The 26310-nt window shown below is 41.2% G+C and overlaps 1 protein-coding gene and 1 long non-coding RNA gene across 7 annotated transcripts in view; one reads left to right on the top strand and one right to left on the bottom strand.

The window, feature by feature from the left end:
* TMEM19 (transmembrane protein 19) overlaps positions 1-17487 on the top strand; it is a 33784-nt gene extending 16297 nt beyond the window's left edge. For all 4 annotated transcript variants that reach the window (XM_006026250.1, XM_014521139.2, XM_006026251.1 and 1 more), the window contains 6 exons: positions 55-205; positions 6057-6170; positions 8412-8549; positions 8653-8907; positions 9302-9511; positions 14894-17487. In XM_006026250.1, the coding sequence (XP_006026312.1) occupies positions 76-205; positions 6057-6170; positions 8412-8549; positions 8653-8907; positions 9302-9511; positions 14894-15057 (1011 nt within the window). In that variant the 5' untranslated portion in view covers positions 55-75 and the 3' untranslated portion in view covers positions 15058-17487. The remainder of the gene's footprint in view (positions 1-54; positions 206-6056; positions 6171-8411; positions 8550-8652; positions 8908-9301; positions 9512-14893) is intronic.
* LOC112550705 overlaps positions 10809-26310 on the bottom strand; it is a 41709-nt gene continuing 26207 nt past the window's right edge. For 2 of the 3 annotated variants that reach the window (XR_003094669.1, XR_003094668.1), the window contains 2 exons: positions 11821-12010; positions 10809-11039 (listed from right to left, as the gene is read on the bottom strand). This is a non-coding gene — a long non-coding RNA (uncharacterized LOC112550705). Of the gene's footprint in view, positions 11040-11820; positions 12011-25371; positions 25450-26310 lie in introns of all 3 variants that reach the window. The other variant, XR_003094670.1, reaches the window with a different exon arrangement.

The raw sequence follows: 26310 nt of genomic DNA, 5'->3' as shown, positions 1-26310 counted from the left end.
CACCTGCAGCGGAGCCGCGACCCTGGGCCTGACTCGTGCGCTTTGCCTTGGCAGGCGATCGCCGCGTGAGCGCCCATGACCTACCAGCGGGACGACTTCCTGAAGGAGTACATCAGGATGATGACCAATATGGTCATCCTGAGCCTGCTCATCTGCATCTCCCTGGTCTTCTGGATCATCTCCATCACGGCCAGCACCTACTACGGTGAGGGCCGGCCCGCAGCGCCCCCAGCATCCCCCGCCCCCTCCCCTGGAGCCCGAGGCATGGAAATCACGGGATCCCTGAGGAGTAGGGTGGCCCTCACAGAGGACAGTCCGGTTGTCCTTCATCCTCTATTGATACAAAACCTTTACGTCTTCTGTTTTTCTCTTCAAGAGAAAAATGGGTTCTCTTTCAAGAGAAAATTAGAGGGTGTAAAGGCGTCGGGTTTCGTACCAACAGAAGACAGGAAACCGGAACGTCCTGTACAATGGCCACCCTACCGAGGAGCCTGCCTGAGGTCACCTCATCCAGGTGGCCTGAGGTCAGCCCCTGCCTGAGGCTGTGTCCCATGGGGGGATTGAACCTGCGCCCAGGCCAAGCGGGCAGCCCTTGCCCCAGGCCAGCAGCCCCCGGTGCATAGGGGTGCGCAGCCCCACAGGCGGTTGGCGGTGGCATATTGCCCGGGGAGCAGGATGAGCGACACGTTCTGGGCGGCACACAGAGCCTTTGGCGGGGGAGGGGCACTTCTTTGCACTTTGTCCCCTTGATTTAGATGCCTTGCCCAGAAGAGGCTCAGGCTAGGAGAACAAGTCATTTCTAAAAACAGGAGAAAACATAACCCCGCTAAACAGTATTCCCACCTAGCTGTGTTAGCTAAATGCATGCCCCTGTAGGAAGGTCTCCCAGCACTTGGGAAGGATGGCCAGGCTGAGGCTGTGGTCGGCTTCGAGGAGGACGGACTTTCAGACCTGAGGAGCACAGCTGCTGAGGGCGAGTTCCCATAAGTTTGTGTCAGGCAGACTTGGCGGACTGATGCTACTTGCAGGAGTTTGCTCTTGGCTGACCTTAAGGGTCGCAATGGAACGTAAGGGAGAAGACAGACCTGTAGCTTTATAAGGCCAAGACCATTTAGGGCCATATGGGTCAAAATGAGTGCCTTGACATGTGTCCAGAAAGCTTTTGGGATCCAGGGCAGACCCTGGAGTGTTGGATGTATATGTGCTCCTGGGCACCCACCCCTGTCAGAAGCTGTTCTGCCTCTGCTGCAGTTTCCAAGTTCTTCAAGATCAGTCCTTTGTAGAGTGCATTGCAGTAGTCTTGCTTTGAGGTAACAGAGGCATGGATGATGGTGGCCAGATCCTAACCTGAACAAAAGGTTGCAGCCTTCTCACCACATGCTACCAGGCCACGTAAACACTTCCGCACCTTATGGTCAACTGTGTCAAAGGTCACTGAACGCTCTAGAAAGATCTGCAGGTGACAGTTGTGCCTATTGATCATTGGAGATCATGCAAAGATTATCAGTCAAAGTCACAAGTGCAGTCTCTGCTGTATCCTGGATGAAAGCCAGACTGACATGAGTTCAAGAATCTAATGGCATGCAAATATGCTTGGAGCTTCTCAGTAACCTTTACCCAGAAAGGGAGGTTGGAGAGGGGGCAATAACTGGCTGGGGAGTTGGTGTCAAGCAATAATTTGACTAGGGTTGGACAGTCATGGACTTTGGAATGTCTCTCATGGTGCTGTCCTGAAAAGAGGCATAGGAGGGACATGAAGCTGGCCTGCTATGCAGATGTAGAAGATTTCTGGCATAGGGTGTAAAAGAATAGGGAGACACAAAGCTCCAATCATGGTTAGGTTAACAGGGTGTCCTTCCAACAGAGAGGTATGGGAAGATGGCACAGGGAATTTGTGCGCTGGACAGGAATAAAAGGACGCAAGGCAGATATGCAAGGAGTCTGCCCTACAAACTAAATACAGTCAAAAAGCCCAAGGCTGAATCAATTCAATCTTCACAGGTTAGTTTAAGTTACATAGATTGAACCAGCATTCACTTTTGATTCCAGAAATGCAGCCATGTGCCTGCAGTAGCCAAGGCCAGAAGATGGGGTGGGAGGGTGGGGGTGGCATTGGGGAACACACCTACTTGGCTGGAGTAGACAGCTTGGGCCAAGGCTATCCCACCCACCCTGTGGAGGGGGGGAGGGGTTTGCAGGGGAGATGTAAAGCATTCTGGGATGCTGGGGGACTGTGAGTTGACTTGAATCTGGAGGGGACAGAAGTTCAATAAACCAGTTTAACCTAAATCAGTTAAGTCTGATGCTACACCCATCCAGGTTTATCTTAAACTGGTTTTGTCCATTTTGAAAGTGGTTTATGTGCACTGAACTTTTGTTGTGTTACAAATTTGAACCTGTTTCCCATCACTTATATGTGATTTGTATGGTTATATGTAATTTTTATATGTAATTGCTGTCCCTGGCCTGTGTGTCTTAGTTCTGAGTCAAGGTGGGTATAATATAAAATGTATTGCTACATAATATTATTACTGCCGTTAATCAAAAGTACAAAATACAGAAGTACTGGTATTTTTACTGGGGTAAATTTTGCTGTATATCAGCAGCTGTTATTTCTCAAAAGTAATATACTAAGCCTTATTAATCTAAAATAAGTCTTAAAATAGCACCGTGCCTATTCAAGTTTGTATGGAAAACTTTCACAGGTAATCCTGTTATTGTGCAGGTGTTTTTTTTTCTCGTGTACCATAGGCGTCCCTGAACGGAATGCCTCTCTTGCATTTTGTAAGAGGTCAGTGACAGCAAGGATTTGTTCCTGTGCATCTCCCAAATGACTTCTGCTGCTTTTTGGTACACAGGGAAGAGTAACTTCTTTGTTTTGTAGAACTTTTTGCACCCAGTTATCTGGCATTGTACAAGCCAGCATGCTCCACTAACCGACATGCCGGCTTATAAGATAAAGTGAAACCGGAAGTGCCCACGGTGGCACTTCCGGTTTCTCTGAGTCCCCATTGCTCAGGGCAAAGCAGCCTGTGCTACCGAGCCCCCACGGCCCAGGGGCATAACAGGCTGTATGGGGCTGTGCAGGACCCGCCTCCCTGTCCTGACACTTCAGGCACTTTAATTAAAGCAGCTACCGAGACCTGCTCTAATTAAAGCGCCCCTCACCTCCATCCCCAGAGTATGTATAAAGATGCCCATAAGGCCCAGATTAAAATAGAGCAAGGTGTGAGGGAAGAGTCATGGTCTAGAGCAAGCATAGGAATGGAGGATAAAGCAACATAGATGCTAGATACTGTTGTGCTTAGTAGAGAAGATTATGTCATGCAGGCTTGTTTAGGTTTTTTTTGTAAATGCAAGTCAGTGTGTTTCATTATTTGTGAGATAAAAGATCAAAACTCTTGCTCGGTATTTACTCGTATAGCAAGAATAACAGAGCGGAAAAAGCTTGAGAGTTCTGTTTTATGTTGATGCTCTACTTTCTTTTCAAGTTGTTTTGTTGTCCTATTTTATAAGATGTTTTGTTACCTTATTGTAGGCCATTTTGAGCCTTTTTTGGAAAGGGTTGCATATAAATAGATTGAATAAATAACTAACTATGAGTTCTGTGAAAATTGAATTATGAAGCCAGACATTAACACACATACAGTATTGATAGGTGTGGCTTAAACTATCCAGATGCATTTTGGAAGAATATTCTGGAAACTAACAAAAGAAAAACAAAGTCCTTTTCATTTGTAATGAAAAAGGTCAAACTTCTTGAAATTCTGCACCACGTATAAATTAATAAAAAGAGGGAAAATAATTAGCCTAGGAGAAGAAAGAAAGGGAAGCAGAAAAAAGCAAAATCGACAGAATTCACAGCCTTCAGTTCTTCATGGGGAAACATGGCACTACAAGTATGTCCTCAAAGAGCAACTGAGTGTATCTACACATCATCCTAGGGTGACATAGCATGTTGTTATGTCTCCGTACGGTGTTCTACGGCGATGTAGTGATTACGTGGATCTACATGTTATCACCAGCTACTGATACTGCACATCACTACTTCCCCGGTATAGCATGCTGCTGTGGCGATGTAGCAATGAAATCTAACCATGAGCACAGCTCAGTAACTGCCCGTACTTCACTGTGCTTTAGTACTTCCAAAAGGAAGTACTAAATAAAGCATGATTCTGTAGCATCATCGCTGTATGGCAGCGTGTAGATGTGCCCACTGAGTGAGAAAAAAGGCCATATTGGCTGGCTTAAATAGATGTAACAAGGTAATAGATAATATTAACTACATTTTTGTCTATAAAAAAAAAAAAAAAAAGAGAAGAAAAAGAGTCAAGTCCAATTAATACCACAAAAGTAAAATATTTAATGAAGAAGACTGCTGAAGAAATCAAGAGGTTTTAAACCGTTGCTTATAAGTATAAGGAGTCATTGGGGAAAACTATGGACTGTATCTTTGACACACACACCCTGCTGTAAAATGAGAAACAATTAGCATAATTCAATCTAGAAATAGCAAGTCCTAGAGACAAATAAATTGGTACAAAGACAGAAGTCTTTACGACCCAATGAGTTCGCTAAGATGACATCGGCAGTCACTGCAGTTAAATTAAACAGTGTAATCAATATTATTGATACAATAAAAAGGTGGGTATACTAGTCATGCAAAAACCACAAAAAGACAAGCTGTTATGTAGCTGCTAAAGGCTGATCTAATTTTTTTTAATATAAACACACACACACTTTCAGAATCTTTCCAGAATAGAAGCACCCCTTCCTATGTAAATATATAGTGATAGTGATCAAATTGTATTACTATGTAAAAGTCAATCTAGTGAGACCGTTAGACATTGTAGGAGTAATTCAGAATACGTGGACTAATAAACAGGTCTTGCTATTGTTAGACACCAAAAAGTCCTTCAATAAAATAGTATGATCTTTCCTAAAGCCTTTGCTGTTGACGGGTTTTGGAGGCAATATGAAATTTCTAATAAATTAATTATTCTTCTGCCATACCAAAAATGTTAATGTGGTACATAGCAGAAAGCGCCATCTACACAGGATGCTGAAAAGATTCTGAAAAGGTTGTCTTCTTTCCCCCTTAATATTTCCTCTCTTTATTGGATCTTGGCATAAAAAATGCATTAAACAGCATAACTGTTAAAACTTGTTCATATAGTTACTACGAAACCTGTTAAGAAAAAGTACCAGAAAGATCTCTCTACATTTATCTATTTATTCAAATGTAGTCCTGCCATCTCTTAACATAAAACCAGTGATTTTCAACTAGGGGGTTGCCAGATCCTTTGAAGAGTACCCTGAGGTGTAAGGAGATGAGCAGATAAACTAAGCAGATAAGCACAGGCTCTGGCTTGTCCCTGCTTGGATGATCCCTCAATCCTACTGCCTGACCCTTCTGCAAGGAGGTCATTGCTGTAATATATAATCTAGCTTTTGAAATTGGATGTCACTCAATTCACAAAAGTTATGAAGGGGTGTGTCAGGTCCAATGAGAGGTTCCTTGATTCCAATGCCTCGAGTCCAAAAAAGGTTGACAATCACTGGCATAAAAGAAATAATACTTATATTGTCTAAATTGAGGTTTTAGAGTTATGAAAAAAAGATACCTTAACATATATCAGTGTGGTATGTCCTAACTGTAAAACTGCACTTGTCCATTTTACCAAATTTAAAGGTCAGGCTCTAATGTCTCTCATGTTTTGGATTTTACATTTCACTGCTTGTAATTCCCATTCAATTACTGAATAATTGTCTGTTTTTCTATCAGTTTCTATCATTTCTAGTAAGTAAAGTTTTTATTAATGGTGTACCTTATATGCATTAATTTATGTGAGTGTTAAAGAGAATACCTAAGGTGCTTCATTTTTAGTTTTATGCCTTGTTATTTTTCTTCTGAATTGTAAAGGAGGTGAGGGAAGTGTCATCTATGTTATACTTAGAATTTACATGCATACTGGCATATAAACTCTTGTCTAGCATCTCTCTTATATAAACCATTTTCATAAGGCCAAGTTTAACTACTTTATTTAACTTCTCAGGTACTTTACGGCCAATTTCTCCCTGGCGTTGGCTTTTTTCAATTGTGTTTCCACTACTGATTTCTTCACAAGGTTATAAAAAAAAGAGTCTTGATCACAGTGGAGCTCTGGGAGGTATGTTTCTTTTGGGAGTAGTAAGTGACATGTTTATGGTACAAACCAATGTATTTGTCTTAATTTTTGTCTGGCTATGTGCTTTTAAGACTTTCGTACTCAGTTCTGAACTAAGGGAAATGTGTACAAGCCTACAGTACCTGCCATGGCTTCATGTTTGTTTAATGTTGCCTCCCACGTCCACCTCCAATTTGAACAACTGTGTTCATGCTACAGCAATTACATATTTTAATGTTGCTATTAAAACTTATTTCATTCTGATATTGTTTATACTTAAGTATAGTATATGCAAGTTCTGTTCACAGATCTGCCACAATGATGGCCATGAAACCCAATTTAGTATATATGATTGGGCTTTTGAGTCTGTGGAATCTTTTTGGGGGGCTTGGTGGTTGTAGTCTTTTTTTTCACCCATCCAGGGACATCAGAATGAAATAAGGCTGCTGGAAAGATATTCTTTCAAGTTGAGACATGTAGTCAGTCCACCCTTCTTGGGGCGGTGGCAGGGGAAGGGTGGCATGCAGCCAGATTTGGTGGGGGAGGAGGGGGTGGGGTTGGCAGCAGCCACCGCTGCATGCAAACTTCCCCTTCCCCACCTCGCGTCTGGCCAGCCGGGCAGCACCTGTGTGGCCCACAAAGGGGTGCCGCTGCCCTCTCCCTGCCAGCCCTGCCCCTGGGAGGCGGCGGTGCGGGGTGGTCGGTGGCAGCAATATGTCCCTGCCCGCCCACTTGTACCCCTTAGGGCCTTCCCAAGTACCCCCGGTTGACAACCCCCATTCAATACATTCTGCAAATATAGTGCATTATCTACATCTAAGATAGCCAGTGCCCCCCTAAAAGACATCAGCTTCCCTTTCCAGTTGCTTTTGTGTTAACAGCTCTGGGAGCAGTTCAGTTGCATAGAGCTGCAGGTCATCAGCTCAATCTTTTCTGCTTCAGTGGCATTGAGCTGAGTCAGTCACTAGTTGTTTTCCGCTCCCAGCAAATTGCAATTTTCCACTGAGCAGAGCAGTAAGGTGTTATGAATTGGATCTACCCAGGGAGCAGGAGGGAGGAGAAAAGTCAAAACACATGTGCAAAGTAACACCAAAGAAAAATTACTTAAAGAGAAGTATTGCAAACAAGGCAGCAAGAACAGAAAACGAGGCAAGAGTGAAGATGAACAAAAAAGATCAACGGCAACAAGGGTTAAAACAAAGCTGTCCAGCTCCAAGGGGTTAGTAGCCCCTAGGCTCCTGGTCCATGGGCTGTTCCCCACTTTGTTTTCTCACTGTTGTAGCCAGTGCCACTGCCCCCCCCCCCACCTCCTCCAGCTTCTATTGTCCCCACCCCACTGAATATGATGGAGTGACAGAGCCCATGTGCCAGCCAGGCTGGGGGGTGGGGAGGTGTGACCCAGGAACTCTGAAGCATCTGCACCAGTGTGGTGTAGTGTGGGAGTTGCCTGCCATGTAGAGGAGGGGAGGATGCACGTCTTATCACATCTGCATGCTCAGGGGGTTTGCATTGTGGGTTAGAGGATCCATGTGGTTGGGGTGGGCTCATGCAGCACGTCGGGGACCTGTGTGGTGCAGCAAGGTGGGCTCGTGGTGTAGCTTGCATGAGGTATGGTGGGGAATGTCTGTGACCCCTGGCTGCTCAGAAATTGGACAGCCCTGGATTAGAAGATGTTATATGTAGCAGGAATGCACAGTCCTACAGATTATCCTGAGAGAGGACCCCAGCACAAGAAAAATGTTGCAACCCAAACTGTAGAGCTATGTTCCTAATGTCAGTATATACATAGAGGCTTAACAGATGTACTCCCATTGCTTGTCATAGATACAATGGTGGGGACATTATATAGAGATTTTCATATGTATGTCCTTTTGCATTGTTTTTATTATTGAATTTTATGTGGCCCTGGCATAGGTGACTTACTATTTCCCAGCAAAGAGAGAGTTGTTTCAGAAACTCTTTATTATACAAATACTTAGTGGAAGATCAATGTTTGTTAAAGAAAAACATTAAAGCAAAGGCAGCTGTGGGGGGTTTTTTGCAATAAAGATTGTGGGGTATTTTAAAACTGTATGTAGCCCATGGGTTACCACAGTAATTCTCGGACTGATTGCACTGTTGTCATCTTTTAGGTTTATTATGAAGATTTAATTGTTCATTTTAGAACATAAAAACATATTCTTAATTGCTTTGCAGAAGATTATTGCATGAACTAACTCATTTGATTTTTTTTTTTCTTTATAGGATTAGTGGTTGGGTTTATCCTAACAGTTGCAAATTTCAGCTTCTTCACTTCCTTGCTCATGTTTTTTGTTACTTCTTCAAAACTTACTAAATGGAGAAAAGGTGCCAAGAAGCAAATAGATTCAGAATACAAGGAAGGTAAATGCCAAGATTTGGTTTGGTTGCTGCTGTCTCCATCTGATGTAAACTGCTGCATGTCAGCTTCCTAGGGATGAAAATATTTAAATTATCTTTCTTCCAGGTGGGCAGAGGAATTGGGTGCAAGTATTCTGTAATGGTGGTGTGCCTACAGAGCTGGCACTGTTGTATATGATAGAAAATGGACCAGGTGAAATTCCAATAGATTTTTCCAAGCATTACACAGCATCGTGGATGTGTCTTTCCCTTTTGGGTGCTTTGGCATGCTGTGCTGGTGATACATGGGCTTCAGAGATTGGCACTGTCCTGAGTAAAAGTGAACCAAGATTAATAACAACATGGGAAAAGGTACCAATAGGTGAGGCCTCTGATTTTACATATTCTTGTGTTGATACTATATCTAGTTCTTTCTAAGAGCATTTACATAATCAGATCCACAGTACTGAATTCTGCTAATATTGAAAAAGGTTTACTTTGGTGAAAATAAGTACGGTTTTTCATAGGTTGTAAATAAAATGGAGTGTTATAACATCCTGTGACTGAAAAGCTGCCCCATTCTGAGTCTTGTCTTTGTTTTTAATACTATGTGTGGGTTTATATTTTAAATGACATCTTCTACAATATAAACTGTCATGTAACACACAAATGAAGGGATTTGAAAAGTGTTTTAAAATCTGAGATATTTAATTGGTAAAAGGCTATATGCAGTAAGCATAAATACGACAAAAATAAAAACTTTTTGTTTGATTTAGGTACCAATGGAGGAATTACTGTAATTGGCCTTATTTCAAGTTTGCTTGGTGGAACAGTAGTAGGAGTGGCTTACTTCATTACACAACAGATTTTTGTGAGTGATCTGGATATATCTGCTCCACAGTGGCCAATCATTATGTTTGGAGCAGCAGCTGGTTTACTAGGTTCAATCGTTGATTCATATTTAGGAGCTACAATGCAATATAGTGGTAAGAAAATTCTTTTTTTTTCTAGCTTAAAAACTGCCATTATCTTAAGGTGCTAAAGATTTGGTTTTGACAACAGGGAAAGAATGGATGGAGTAACACAATGATGGATTTCCAAAAGATGGCTGAAACAAAGGCAGTTAATCTTACCTTTCATCTTATTTCCGTTCTCCACTTCTTTGTTTTTAGAGTCTCAAAATCATCTTAGGCTACTCTCAGTTTGTTACATGAATTGTAATGGTTTTTTAAATGATCAGGAAAAAGTGATAAGAAAGAAATATAGTATTCTTTCATGGGATGGTGTGCATATCCATTTCAGTATATAGCTGTACTTGCTCCAGCCACTTGAGCTGGAGACTTACTAGGAGTACAGTTGGGACAGAGTATGTGCCCTGCCTGCCCTTTATTTCATCTAAGGGCATATGGAGCTGTGATCATCTTGCTTCCCTCTGTTCCTCCTAACTGCCCATCACAACAGTAAGCTATCCATACTCCATTCTGGGTTTTTTTTGTTTTTCTGCACAGCCAGAATTCACCTTACTTGTAAGTAGTTCTAATATTTGTTAGTTCTTAACTCTACTAGTTATTTATATAACCTAAAGCTATTGGAAAGTCTAACCTCAGGGTTTTAAACAGTGTCTTGTGTGGGGGGGGGGAGGTTATATAAAGATTTTTTGCTCTGGCCCAAGAAAGGGAAAGACACCATCTGTAAAAATCTTCTCTTTCAAACAAGAAAGTAGAGAGATCTGTCTCAAAGAGCTTTCTTAAGACTTAGAAGATCCTTATCCTTCCCAGGCAACTCTATGTTAGGAAAGGTTCTCTCTATCAGGGATACTTCTCCAGCTGCTTATTCTTCTTTTCACCAAAGGGAAGCCTTGCAGTCAAAAAGGCATCTCCCTACCTAAGCAGGTAAAATAGATTTTTTAATGAAGTCGGATGAGAAGTGTGAGGGGCTTTAAAAAGCAAAGCAAAAAAAGGCCCCCTGCCATATCCTTTCAAAGATCACACACACACAGATGCACACACCCTGTCCAAGGTGACCCTATTATCAGAAAGCATAGTGAAAACCAGTATATTCATTAATTTCCAATACTGTTAATTCAGATATGGCACTGTCATGGCTGGATCCTTGCCTCCTTTTCTGCCTGTCTCCAAGATGGTTGATGGGTATTATTAGGGTGTATTCCAAGGCTTGAACATTTCTTTATTCATTCCTTGTCTGAATCCTTGGCTGAGATAGTTGTGAATATATACTTATATTAAGCTTACCTCGAGGAATAAAGATCAAAAGAAAATTGAATGTATTTGGATGCAAATCTTACTTGACAGCCAGCTTTATTTGCCAAACTTTCATCAATTGGAACTCTAGATTTTGGTTTGGTAGATTAAATTGTCTGAGAAATGCAGTAGGTAATTCAAAGCCATCATCACTGGGGAAAAAGAGAGAACGTTTGTTTCTGCAAGTTGTAGTTGATGCTGTGGACTCCACTTCCTGCCCCATGCACTTTCTTTCCTGGTCCAAGTGTCATTCCTGTGAAGATCCAGCATGCAGAGGCTAGTTTACTATTCAGGAATCAGACTTTATTGCTGACAGACATGAACTGAAAACACTAACAAGTACCAGAGTTGTGCTCTGCTCTTTAAGTGTAGCTATGCCAGTGACAAAGAAGAAGTAATTGTAGCTTAAATTCAGCATAGTTCTTTGTCTCCACCTAAGTAGGTGGACTTATCAAAGAGACATAATCTTTTCAAGCAGAGGGACAAACCACACTTTAAGGGACCACTTTGATGGGCATCTTAAAAGAAGTCTGTCAATTTCATACAGTTCCTATAAAAAACTTTCCCACTCTTTGGGAATAATCTCCTCTTTCTCTACAGTGCCTGAGAATTTATATTAGACAAATGGATCCTGAGTACTATAGAAAGTGGATAAAGTCCATTCTTCTCATCTCTACCCAATTTCCTGTCCCTCTTTAAAGACCTCTCATGAATCTGTGTTAGTACAGGTGTTGCACACTCTGCTTTACCTGGGAGAAATAGAGGAAACTCCCCAAAAGCATATACAGAAAGGCTTTTATTCCTACTGTTTCTTTTTGCCCAAGAAAAGATGTGGTCTGAGACCAATTCTGACTCTGAGAACATTTTAGATAACTTTTATAAGATATTCAGGCCAGTTTCACTCTTTACCAGTTCCTTTCAGTTTCTTTGAGATCTATCTGAATGCTTCTTTTGACCTGTAGGGTGCCTGCTTCCATGGCAATTTTGCCAAGTTGCAAGAAAAACAAATATTTACTAAGTTAGATTCTACATACCTGGGTGATACTCGTCTTTCAGACCTCTCATCAGTTTTGAGAGCCTTTACCCAGAGCCTAGTGGTAGTGACTGTCTGCTGTCAGTGCTTGCAGATCCAGGTTTTTTTAACCCAAGTTATTGACATGTCTAGGGCTGGTTAAAGGAAAAAATTCCATCAGATAGATCCAGTTTTTGGTGACTCATTTCAACCTGAAAGTAGAGAAGTCTGCTTCATTACTGGTACAAAAAAAATTAAATCAAGTTCATCATCATCAAGTTATGTCCTCAATTGTATGAGTTGCTGTCTGCCTATCATCATACTAGTGTTATACTATCTTGACTGTGTGCAGAACTTGCAGAGCAGAACCATGACCAAGTCTATGATATTGTCAAAGACTGCTAAACCATGTGGCCTCATGAATGTGAGAGACCTACAGTGTTCAGGTTTGGCTAGGCTCAGTGTACTTAGTATCTTGATCTGTTACTCATTCACTGTATATGTTTGTTCACAACTTGGCTCAAGTACTTTTGTCTCAAATAGTGGGCATAGCTGCTAATATGTTCTTTTCTTCTTTTGCAGGTATTTCAACCAGTGGGTGGGGTGCTCAGTTGGAAAACTTATTAATAAGATTCTGTACCAAAAAGGTTCAAAATAATACTTATAAAACCAGAAAGGAATCCATCTGTTTTGATAAATAGAAGAACCTATTAGTTTGGACAGCAGTGAACAAATGATGGCAGAGTTGGCATAAACTACAATAAAACATAACAGGGCTTTCTATCATTTTAGTTAAGGTTTACTTAGTAGGCATTTGGCAGCACATTCTTTTGTCCCAAATAACTTCCATCTTGCTTTGTGAAGTTTCCTCGGTGTCCATCTTCCAATACATGATCCAGTTCTCACATGTGCATTAAACCTATTTCCCTTCTTAGCCAATGGACTCTCTGTATGAATCTTTAAGTATCTTGTAGTCTCTTCCATCTTTTACATAAAACAGATTTTTTAATGGTGGAAAAATCATCTGAAAATGTTTCTGGATTACAAGCCACTATATACAATTTCCACAATTGCATGATTTTTCTTAAATTCATCATAAATGCCATGCCAGAAATCTTTTACTTCTTTAATCTGAATCAAATAATCCATTTACCTATACCTCCTTCCTAAGCCTCACTTCTGAAGAGGCAAAGAGAAATGTTGACAAAATACTGCCCTTCTGCATTGATGAAACAAAGACCTTCACCGAAACTACTTTGGTAAACAGATTGAAATGTCAGTTAATAGCCACTTGGATTACAGCATATCTAAAGACTTGCTGTAGTTCAGCTCACAGAAATTTTTTTTTTGCATATTTGCACATTTGACTTGGCTAAAGCAGTATCCCAATTGTAGATATTTGTAAGGTTAAACAAAAAAGTTTTCATTACGTGGCTTTCCTTGACATTTATGCCTTAGTTGAAACTTCTTGTCTCAGTGCTGACTTTGGCAGGATAGTTCTGATGTTCTTTGAGATGTTTTGTGCCTGTGTCCATTCCACATGCTCCCTCCTACCCTGCATCTCCAGAATTCTGGCAACAGAGAGGGAAGTTTGAAAGCCTGGGGATGTGCAGGGTGCATACTCTGCCAGTGGCACTCTAACAGATATGTAGTGCATTTGATAATGGAGTGTGTGTGTGCCCAGCACATCTTGAAGAACAATCGTTATTGTGAAGGTAAAAGCAGCTTCCCTTCCATCCCTGTAGTTCTTAACCTGAATATGCTGTATTCTAGCGTTGTCTACTTTTTCCCTTTCCTAGTACTCTGAATGGCTGTCCAATTAAAGTGCACCTATAATGCCGAAACACAGTCTTTACTTCACTCTTTTTCAGTTATTCTGTCAAACTTCAGCTACCCAGTTTTGCAGTGGTAATTTATTCTGACCTAATAGGATTGTGCAAGTAGTTTCCATTCTTAATTACTTAATACTACTTGAGGTGATGAAGGACAGATAAATCTAGCCCTTATGTGGTGTGGTTTTTAATTTTATTTTTTTATTGTGACTTCATATGGATGCAGGAGATGACTATTCCCTGTTCTCCTCCCAGAAAAAAAATGTTAATGTGTGGCTAATGGGCTGTTTAGGAATATGTATGGATTTAGCCTTTTATAATGGGTGTTAAGGAAGTGTTAAGCTATCACAAGTTTTAAGATAATGCTTCTATTACTGTTGACAACTCATTTTGGCTTTAGTTCAGTAAGTGCTAGGGAAGAAGCAGTACTCTCAACTGTTTGCTTTCAAGGCAGCTGTGTGATTTTCTTTTGGTGTGTTAAGCATCTCTTTTCAGTAAAACAGTAGCTCAACATGAATTTTAACATTACTTTGAACATACAGGGCACTAACAGATATTCAGAAACTTCAAAGAACGGTACTGGCAAACAATATAATGGCTTACTTTGAGATGCTGGTTCTTCCCCACAGAAATAGAATCCTTCACTATGTATTGAGCCAGCATTAAAATGTACATTTGTCCTAGCAAACAGATTGGATAAGGAGAATGCTGTCCCACTCACTTTAACTTTTCCTTTGCATTGATAAGGAAAGACAGTGTTTATACAGAGGCAGACCAGGGGCCACATAGACTGGAAAGAGAGCTATACAGCCAGTTAATGTAATACCCTTGTGGAAGTGAAGATATTTAATGGGCTTAATTTCAGGGTTAGATTTGCTGTGATATGGAGTAACTTTTGGATATGAAAGCATTGGGTGTTTTTTTGGTAGGAATACACATTTCTAACCATTTATATGTTTGTTCAGTGACATCATCTTTATCATGACAACTCTTGGAATAGTTTTGCTTACCTTAATAGCCTTTGTTGCTATCACAGTATTATAGAACTGTGTGTGTGTGTGTGTGTGTGTGTGTGTGTATTTTAAAAATTAGGGTATTAATGCTCATGTAAAATAAGAATTTATCTTTTTTAAGTAGATAGATGTTTGAAGCCATAACTTAAGCACTTATAGGAAGTAACATACACTTGATGTTAGGTTTCCTCTCAATTAAGACAGCTGCAAAATTTGAATATGTTTACCTTCTATTTACTTCTTTCCCCAGGTTTTGACAAGCGTATTGGCATGGTTGTCAACCACCAAACAAAAGACTCAGAGCACATATCTGGAAAACCTATACTAGACAACAACGCAGTGAACCTCTTTTCTTCCGTAGTCATTGCTTTGTTGCTACCTGGTATAGCATGGGGTTTTTGGCCAAGAGGATGAAACATCATAATTTTTTTATATGTGGTTCAAATCTTACTCGGAAATTTCTCCTCAGAGCACTATTTTTGCCTTACGGAGGGAAGGGGTCTGTAACCTTTACAGAGCCATAAGGGCTTAACTTCCTTAAGCGGTAAGTTTCATGTAACAGCCACCATCTTTCTGGGCAAAGGTGATGGCCTTTTAATAACCAGTCAGTACAGCTTCTTAACTGAACATAGATCACTACTGTGTGACATGAAGTACTTCATCAGTCACACTTCTGATGATGAATACTTGGCCTGCAAATCAGTTCTGGTACCCAAAAGCTGGGAAAGGGAGAGACTGGATAATGAACCATTGCTACTATTCACCAAGCCAGACCGAATGCTACATAACTTCTTAAAAGTTCATAATAGTACAGATGAAATCACTGAATTTAGGTTTAGTACATATTTTCCATCATCTGCTAAGTTTTATAGAAACAAGCTAATGTACTTTAATTGTACTTTAATAAGCAGCATTGCCCATTCTGTGTTTTGATACTTTTACCAATAAGATGAACACCCTTGTCCTTGCTTTTTTTCTTGACAGCCTATTTGACTTGTATTAAATGGGGTTATAAAGCTTACATTAGCAATACCATGAGGTACTTCTTATCAAATTAAATTACTGATATTTAAATTTAGAGTACAATTTTAATTAAAACTCATCTGTTTAGAAAAGGTGAATATTGCTACTGAAAGTCTAAAATTATATATTAGAATTAAACTCGTTTTTTTCACCACATGATACTCTTCACGTCTGTTCCGAGTAGTGCAATTTTTGTTGCTGTTGTTGGGTCCCCAGTAATGCAACATATCTGTTTAGTGCTAAATAAACTTCACACTGGAAATGGAATGGTGTGAAGACCTTTACCTTTACCAGCTTTCACTTCTGTCTTCCAGTGGCAGGCTAAAGAGATTTTCAGTTGATATGGTAAATAAAGGATCTGATTCTATAACTAGGTTGCATGCACTGCCCACCTCCATCCCTTTGCTGGATCTGACCCATAAGACCTTACCAACTATTTTTCCAGTTTGAGTGAGATTACCCGTTCCAGTGATAATTCCCAATTTGAAAGTGTAGGAGATCTCAAACTGGTAGCATCATTTAAAGCAAAATTAAATAAATGTGATCACTTCGTCTCAATGTTTCTGTTGAAAGGCACTGAAACAAAAAGCATAAATGCTCTTATTGCTTAGCTGTATTTTTACTGTAAATAGACAGGTTTTTCTTCATGCATAGTTGGGATTTTCTACTGCGTCTAAATAAACAGTCACATTTTTTTTCTCTTGTTAAGTGGTGTTAAGCATCCAAGGAGGACTTGGGATGATGGCGATGTTCTGAGATGACTTACTTTCAGTTTAAATGTTTTATTGTCTGGTGTGTTGTTTCAGGGATCAAAGGTTTATTTTTAAACCCTTAAGTAAGCATTTAACCAAGTTTTCACTGATATCTGATATGGGCATGTGTGGTGTTTTAGTTAACACTGGAAACACAACCATAACATTAAAATGAGCTTTCCAAAACAGTATGAAATGTCTTGATTTCTATTATATAAATTTAATAAAGTTTTAAGAAGTCATTTGGAAGCTTGCAGCAGGGTTGGAATTTTCAGAAGTGCTTAATGCTTGGTGTCTTAACTTTTCCAGTGAGGGGAGTTAAGTTTATGTGGAGTCATCTTGAAATTCCCACTCAGAAATCTCATGTTATAGAAGAACCCAACCATTCTTTAGCTTTACAGAAAATTACATTGCCTTGGCAGGATAACATTACACTGAATAGAACATAACTGTTCACATTAATGTGTTGTATTTAACTTATGTTCCATAAAAGCGACCCAGAAAGCTTAGTCTATCTGAAAGGGGGAAATGTAGGCATTCTAAGAAAATTAGATGTAAGTGACTTGGTGCCTGTAAACTAGTTTATGTCACTGAGAGCTGTTCCAAAAAAAAGTTGAGGCAATACTGCAGAAGATGTCTGGATATAAACAGAGTCATATATATATATATATATATATGAAAGTAAAAGGGCAGGTAATAAAAGGGAAGCAGATAAGGGAAGGAGAGGATGAAAGATTATTAATAGAAACAAATTGGGGCTGTTTCCCCCCTCCCCCCCCATCAGCTTACATTTCACTTACTTTGAAATATCTGAATATTTGTTTTGCTTCAATATGTGTATGGTTAGTTTTTTATATTAATCTGGCACTAATTATCTTAATGAACTGGCGTGTTAATTCACAAATGACTCCTTGAGTCCTTTGGTCAGATTTCCTTAAAATAAAAAATTCTGATTGGAAAGTGTGGAGCCTTATTCTCTGTATGATTTTATGGATTATGTATGTTCAAGTAAATGTGTTATTTTTCAGTGTTTAAATAGTAATTTTTCTTAATAAACATGTGCAATTCATGCTTTGTGTCTGTAAGAACTCTTTTTTTTCCTACTAAAGAAACTCTAATTTGAACTGTCTAGCATCTCAATCCAAACAATAGTTAAGAATACTACATTAGGATCACTTATTTTTTAAATATATCTGTAAGACACTTCTTACTAATTTGCTACTATAAACATGCATTGTTCTGTGCCTGTCAGATCCATAATAGTGTACCAGCATGTGTTTTGTAAACTACAAATCACTGGGACATGTCCAAGTAGAACAACTAAATAAAGTATATGCTGGGGAGAGGGCTAACTTTAAAACATAGGCTATAGTTGTAGAGAAGTAGGGCTTGAAGGGACCTCCAGTGGTCATCTAGTCCAACCCTCTGCTTGAGACGGGATCATCCCTGTCCAAACCATCTCATATAACAATAATCTAAGCTCTACATAAGACCACCATCAGCCCACATGCAACATAAACCTAATGCCTTAACTTGCCACAGGTAAAGGGGAGGAACCACAGCAGCCAATGCTCTGCTTCTATAAAATGATGTCAATATGTGCTCATGAGGTCCCAGTAGTCACACCCCCCACTACAGAGGCAGGCACAAACCCCCACAGTCTGTACCAATCTGACCATGGGGTATAATTCCTTCCTGAAAGTCTGCTTCACTGCCTCACTACTTTAGCAGGCTGCTTACAGTCACACACACAAAAAAGTGGAGCTTTAGTTTAAACTCAGCACAGTCCCAGCACATGCCCAGAAGAGGCATCGTGTTAGTTGGACCCGGTTCACCCGACCTCTGTATAGATCAGACACGTCAGTGGGGCTTTTTTGGTGCTTTTACCTAATAGCTGATTGAATCAGCTTTTAGATAAAAGTGCCAAAAAGCTACGTTGAAGTCCCCAGTCTATACGGACGTTGCAGAGCCATGTTGAAGTAACGTGCTGCTGCTTCCAGTAAAGTGTGCCTTTGGGAGTTTTTTGGGGTTTTTAAACATCTGCAAGCAGGTATTGTAAGGAAGGTTTTCCAGATATCCAATCTAAATTTACTTTGCTGCAACTTAAAGCCATTGGTCCGCATCTTTTGCAGAAAGAGAGAGAAGGTGCTTTCCCACTTAATGACAGCCCTGCAAGTATTTGAAGGCTGCTATCATGCATCCCTTGTTAAGTGCATTTTCCACAAGTTGAACATGCCTTCAGCCTCTCCTTGTACGGCTTACCTTCTAAGCCCTTGATCATCTTTGTTGCCTGCCTCTGGACCTTCTCCAACTTTTCCATGTCCTTTTTAAAATATGGAGCCCAGAACTGTACACAGTACTCCAGATTAGGCCTAACCAGTGCTGAGAAGAGAGGCACTATCACCTCCCGTGTCTTGCACCTACTGCTTCTATTGATGTAGTCTAAAATGGCACTCACTTTATGTGCAGCTGCTTCACACTGCAGACTCATATTGAGTCTGTGATCTACCAAGACTCCCAAGTCCTTTTCCATAGAAATGCCATCCAGCCAAGGTGTCCCTCATTTTGTATTTGTGTTTTTGATTATTCCTTCCAAGGTGTAGCACCTTGCATTTGTCCACACTGAACTTCATCCTGTTAGCTCTAGCCCAACTTTCCAATCTGTCAAGATCCTTCCGAATTGCACTCACCTCCTCCAACATGTTCACAATCCTTCCCAGTTTCATGTCATTTCCAAACTTGCTCAAGAAGCTTTCTATGCCAGCATCCAAGAAGTTAATAAATGCCATTTTGCAGCACTAGACCCAGAACCTTGGCGACTCAAAACCTTCCTCCATTCTGCCATGGACCCATTAATAATTACCCTTTGCTCGTAGCTACTGAGCCAGTTATCCGCATTACATAAAATTGCATTGCATATAGGAAACTCCTGCCCTGCTGCTGAATCTCCGTATCACCCAGGCTAGGCTCATCCCCTGCCCATTCTCCCAGCCCCGGCAATGGCTGCCCTGCCTGCCCCAGGTCCAGGCACTTGGAAACAAAAAGCTCCAACTTACTGGGTGCTGCTGGGTGGGGGGGCATGAGCCCCCGAAGTGTAGAGGCTGCCGCAGGAGCAGTGAGTCCTGGGGCTTTTCTCGTTGTTGTTGTTAAAGGGCCGGAGCTGGCCTCGGCAGGGCACCTGTGGGGTGGCTGGGGGAGTGAGGGAGGGTTGTGGGGCTTGTGACGGAGCCCCCCATGCAGCATGGGGCAGTGGGGGGCAGCAGGGATTGCTCCCCCACCCAGCAGGCTTTTTTTTAAAGGACTGGGAGCTGGGGCAGGTGGGGGGGTGGGGGCTGGGAGAGTGGACAGGGGCCAGGGAGGGCTGGTGGAGCAGGCAGGGTAAGGGGCCTGGCAGGGGTCCTCCCATGGTCCCCTACCGCAGCCCCCTGCCCCCTCCCCCTACTTACCAGCTCCAAGTCCAGCTGCAGCTTCCTGCTGCAGCCACTGCGGATTGTCCGAATTGATTCGGACCTTTTAATTGGTCCCTTGATTTGATTTGGATTCGGAGATTCAGTCACAGAATTGGGCCAAATCTCTGAATCAAATTGTCACCCAATTCCTATTAGGTATCTGGCAGCTTAATTTTTTTTTGTGAAGACTGAGGCAAAGTAGCTGTCAATTAGCTCTGTCGTCTTTGTATCTTCAGTTAGGAGTTCCTCCTGGCTTGTTAACAGAAGACCCGCAGCTTCCTTGGTCCTTATTTTCTGTCCAACATAGTTCCAGAACCTCTTGTTGTCTTTCACTTCCTTTACCAGGTGCAGCTCATTTTTTCTCTTTGCCTTCCTGATTTTGTCCCTGCAGGTTCTTACTATTTTCTGCTACACGTCCTTGGTGATCTGCCCATTTTTCCATTGCCTGTATGCTCTCCTTTTGCATTTGAGGCAGTTTAGAAGCTTCTTGTGCAGCCACATTGGTTTGCCATTCTTCTTGTGCTTCCATTGTGTTGGGACAGTGTCTTGTTACTCCTCCAATACTGTTCCCCATAGAAGCTCCTAGTCCTTCTAGGCACCTTTGTCCTTCAATCTATCCTCTTATGACACCATGCATATTAACTCCTTGCGTCGGATGAAATCCACCTTTTTGAGATCTACGACGTCTATACATGTGCTCTGGGTTGGAGGAGGGGGGAGGCACTTCAATTAGAGTGGCTCTGAGAACTGCTCTAATTAAAGCGCCCACAGCATCACATGTATTCAGTGTCCCATGCTTCAAAATGGCAGTAACTAAAGCTCGTTCGATAAGCTTCATTTAAAGCACCCCGCTGCCATTTTAAAATGTAGGGGATGCTGAATACATGTGATGCAGAGGCTGCTGGAGAGTGCTAATTGACACGCTCCAGCAGACTTGCAGCAGACTTGATTAATCGAGTCTGCTTTGACGTGTGCTAATTAGCATGCATCGAAGCAGAGATCTATCACGTGTATGGGTGCCCCTAGTGTCCTAATTTTTCTGACCTCATGTTTTCCCTGTCTCAGGATCTGGAATTCTGTCGTATCATGATTGCTTCCTCCCAAGATACCCATGACTTTCACCTTCTCCTTCTCCCTGTTGGTCAGGACAGGATCTAAGATAGATGATCCCCTAATTTCACTTTCTGGAAGAGAAAGTTGTCCTCCACATAAGTTAGAAACTGGCTTGACATTTTGTTTGGATGCATTGTTCTTCCAGCAGATGTCCAGAAAATTGAAGTCTCCCATCAATACCATCCCATAGCTTTTGGATAGATTTATCACCTGCTTGAAGATGTGATGAATCTATCTACCAGCTGATTAGGTGGTCTATAATAAATCTCAACTAATTGTATTGGTGCCATATCTTTCACCTTTGATCTTCACCCAAATACATTCTGCTTTGCTGTCATCTTCCTCGTGAACCAGGGAACAAGTGTATGTATAACCGTGGATGTGGTTACCAGGTTAAACGTACGTATAATTAGTCTGGAACAAATAAGCCTATTTGATCCTATGACCCCAGCTGACTTCCTGCCCTTTGGGCGGGGGGCTGGACTCGATGATCTTCCGAGGTCCCTTCCAGCCCTGATGTCTATGAAAAGCATTATACAAATATATAGACAGTAGAGTACAGTTTCAGTGATGTGTAGCACTCTGGATCACAGCTGTTTTGCCCCATTGCTTGTTAGGCGATAGGTACATGCAGCTACTTGGTTTTCATTGACAGATGTGTTAAATGTGTATGCTGTGGACACCTGTGCTACTTTAAAATCTGCTCCTTAAATTTCCATTATTAGGCTTCAGTCTCAATGCTGAAATAAAAGGAGCATAGGAAATCACTTACTAAATCACATTTGGAAGACATAGAGCAGACAAGAGACAGAGCTTCCAGATCTGTTTCCAGTGCCAAGTCAAAGCAAAGGAGCTCCAGAAGTACCTCATAGCAAGAAGCAAGGACATGAACATAGTAACAGGAGAATAATATTTCCACCTCCTGTTCATGCAACAAGGAATTGGAATGCGTTGATGTAGATGTGGCCAACAGCACACTCAGGAATGATATAGTGGATAGTTTTCTATAAAGCACTGAACTTAGTACAGCAAGTAGTGTTCTTCAGCAGTTTACTCTCACTGGGCATGACTACATGCGACACTAATTGTGCAGTAGGCAAATAGTACTGCACAGCAGTGTGTCACAGCACCAACAGTGCTAATATGCTCTTGCACAGTATTATTTGGCTACTACGCAGTAGCGTCATTAAAAAGGTATTCGCTGGCTCTACTGCACAGTAACTCCGGTTACTGCACATTTATTTAGTACTTGATTATACAAGTACTAAATAAATGCTTAATAACCACTGCAGAGTAGTGCCTTGTGTAGACACACCCACTGTTCACGATTGCCCCTCTTATCCAGCTTTACTCAAGATGTTAGCAGTACAGAAATTTAAAAAAACAGCAAGCATTTCAAAGAAGCAATGTTTGTTGTAATGACATGCTAAAAAGTAAGGTGAAAATACTATTATCTTGGTACAACCCTTCTCTGGGTAAGGAGTCCTAAAACCTGGATCTCCCACTTCCTGGGCAAATGCCCTAACTACACAGCTACTGTGCTAAAACATGGGATGGACTGCTTCCTTCTTTTCCAGACATGACCAGGTAGGTGTGACTGATCATGCTCCATTTACATGGGCCAAAACTGCCAAATAGTACAGAAAGGGGAACCGAATTCCTTCCATGGTCTCTACCATATTACCCAGTCCTGGCACTGCACAGGTTTTTTCTGATGCTACCGTGCAGTAGCAACAAGATCCTGTGCAGTAGCTTATAGCTATTGCACAGTAGCATCAGTGTCATGGTTCATGCCTGCCGACACTGTCGCCATAGCGATGAGCTACGTTGCCATAGCTCATTGCTACAGCAACGTAGCATCTTGTGTAGACATGACCATTCTCTCCTGTGCTCTCCATGCTGCCTCTGACGGCCCATGGAGGAGATAGACAAAACTGCCAAAACAGTGGCAGCCAATGTTCTGGCCCTGCAGGCCAGATGAGTGGCATGGGGCCAATCTGGAGGGAGTGGCAATTATCACTGCCATTGCTTTCCCAGTGCCTAATTTCCAGACTTTTGGGAAGCAGACCAAGGTTTGAGCACCCCTGGTGTAGTGTGAATGCAAAGGAGATAAGTGATTTTCACTGAGGAGGAAATGAAAAATGAGGAAATCCTATCTAAAAAACTGGTAAATAAGAACACTAAAATTGCAGTCAGTAGTTAGGAAATGCCAGAAATTAGTTATCCATGTGACCTCAATTTGGGGCCCTTGTGCTTGTGCATTATGATAGTCCTTTATTACATTACACAAGCCCTTTTTTGACACAGTGGGTAGTATCTAGGAAATGAATCAGGATCAGATAGTGAATGAGGCTGTTGTCAGCAGGGCCCCTGCTTCAATGCTGTAGAAGTTATGGGGAATGCAATGAGAGAGGGTTGTGTCCTGGTTAACGGAGGTGACTATTGGATTCTACATGTGCCTCTATCCACACAAATTCCTGTGTGATATGACCAAATCATGTTAGCTGAAATGTTTATGAAGAGCCACTTAGGTGTGTGTTCCTTCCTGTAGGCTTTGGTCATTCAGGCCAGATGTACAGGAGGTCTGAGGACCCACAACTGGACATGAAGCAGTTGGATTTGCATTTGACCGTTCAATGTTGTACGGCAGTGGGGGCCTGCCTTTTTGGCAGCCATGTCATATATTATCCCTGCATTTTTCCTGTGCCACTCCACTCTGCTGCTCTACTTTCTACTTCCTGCCCAATATGCTACTAGACTGTCTGTCCCCTCCCTAGTCTGCCATGTGCCACATACTAGCAGCCACACAAGGGTCACTTGTGGCCCACAAGCTGCAGGTTGGCTACTCCCATTTTATGGAAATACTCGATAGTCAGCCAAATTGTGTGAGACATTTGTCTCAGTTTGGCAACTCAGAATTAATGGACATTTTTAAACTATCTTGACCTTAATCTCTCTGTGCTTCTGTTTCCCATCTTTAAAAAGGGGGTGATAATACCTACTTGTGCAGAATTTCTGTGCAGATAACTTCATTAATGTTGGTGGTCACACCACAGAAATGTGTTAATAAATTTGTTTTCAGAGAAGGCTTTGAATGGTGTGGTAAAGAAGAGTTATGGTGATACACTGAATAAAAAAGAAATATTGAATAACTATCCATTAATTGATGAGGCAAGAGTTCTGTGGAAATGATAGGAGATTATACCATAATGCAAATGCACAGAAGGCATAATAGAAGATGCATTGACAGCCCTAACTTTTGAGTGCTTGACTTCAAACCTTGACATTCATTTAACAAGGTTTTATATCTATAAAATGTCTGATTTAGCTCTTTTCAATGCCTGTGCCAATAGAAGCGGCTTTGACTCACCAGGCACAAATTCAGGAAGTTTTCATCCACAGAGGGCAGTATGTGGACAGGAAATGCAACTGTTGAGGCTTGAATGGCAGTGTTGAGATATCTGTGTTGCACATTAAATTAGAAATGTACAAGTCATAGATACATAGTTTTATAATATAGATAGATAATATGTTGTTACCATTAAACGCAAAAGATCATACATATGTTTATATGTAGATTTGCATTTAATTTCTTTGTTATTTTTAGTCTTTAAAAGATTATTCCAGTTACTGAATAGCTTTTGGATAATTTTTGGAAAGCTTTTGGATAATTTTTAGGTTTTGTATTGAACCACTCTGTATCTACTCAAATGAAATAATAGCAACATCCAGAATGTGTTTACTGTGCAGTCATGAAAGGGAATTTTTAATAGCTTCTGCCTTCATTAATTTTAAAGAAATTTCAGACTGCTGTCTTTGAGGATGAGCCATTTGTTAAGTGTAAAGTTTTGCTGTTTTTGATATGTTTATAAACTAACTATCTTGTTTATATGAAAAGGAGACTGGTGAAAGAGGGAGTATATTTTTCTTCTCACTCTGTTAACAGAAAAACAGCTGCATTTTGTTCAGATTTCTAATTACCCTTGGCTGAGAAGTGAGCACGAAAACTTTTTGGCCAAAAGGGAGAATTTTTGAAACAGCGTGGAGTAGAAGTGAAGTTATAATTAGAGTTCTTGAAACCCACTATAAAATCTATGATATTCCCTTGCAGAAATTTGAGTGTCTCACTACGTTTCTTCAAAATCAGTCAGGAAAACATTCCTTTCTTTACAGGGTTACAGCTTCACATTTGCTTTCAGGCTACAAGATATAGGCGATGTGTAGAGAGGGGAAAAAAAAGACAATTATATGAACGATTATTTTTCAATCTCCAAACACTGCTGTGTGACGTTTCAAAACACATATAGTATATGCCAGATCCAGATCTGGCTGCCTCAGTTATGAGATGTCTGCGCCATCTGTCTTCTGTCATGCTTATTTTTCTTCATCACCTGAAGACATTCCCTTGTCTCTTTTTCTGTTTTACTGCTGCAATTTCTAGGACGGAGATCTCCAGCTATATTCTGTTTCTGTGAATAAGGTTTGGAACATACCTCAAAACACAGAATCTTTTGGTAGTGGCAGATATGAAATTAATATTTCTAAATGTCTGACATGTTAGTTGACTATGAACAATTTATTCTTTCTTTGACTAAGGCAAATGGTTGACATTTTTTAAATACTAGTTGCTTTATAAAAACACAATGCAAGATAGTGTATTCTTATAAAAATTATCCTACTAATCAGCCAATTTAAGAATACCAGAATTTTCCCCATCTTCAATCCATAGCACACAACACCCACCCCTGTCTCTTACTCTTCAGCGTTCTGCCCTTCCCAAGGTTGTAGGAAAACAAAAATGTAGGCTATGGTAACTTGATTGTTTTGGTTGAAAGTAAAAAGTAGCTGGACTCCTCAACTTCTGTTGCAGGAAACAGGGAAGAGATCAGTTTGTCTTTCCTATATTCCCTTTTACTGGAGAAGGAGTCAGTTTTGTTTGCAGGAAATCCTGAAGAATGATCTTATTACCATTTTCATAGTCCTGAGGTCAGCCCTATGTGGGCGCATCCACACATGCAAGCACATGCGCTTGCAGCAGCTCAAATAGAAGCAGTGCAAATTTGAGCCAGGGCTTTTTGCCTCGTTGTATGTGCTTGGACATGCGCTTTGTTGAGGAGCAAATAGTGCCACTTGGGGCAAAATAACCCTGCCCGGCTCCTCCCGGATCTGCAGCCAGGGGGAGCTAGAGCCCAGGGCCAGCACCTGTGCTGTCCCCAGCAGTATAAAAAGCTGCCCTGTCCTGGTCCCAGCAGTATAAAAAGCCACCCTGGCAAGTAGCTCAGGGCTACTTGCTCTCAGGAGCTTCTGGGCCCCAGCCAATTGGTACCTGG

The sequence above is a fragment of the Alligator sinensis genome, unplaced genomic scaffold, assembly GCF_000455745.1.
Source record: "Alligator sinensis unplaced genomic scaffold, ASM45574v1 scaffold1021_1, whole genome shotgun sequence".
Classification (NCBI taxonomy): Eukaryota; Metazoa; Chordata; order Crocodylia; family Alligatoridae; genus Alligator; species Alligator sinensis.
Note: the sequence above shows the minus strand (reverse complement) of the source record. Positions and strands in the feature narration are given on the sequence as shown.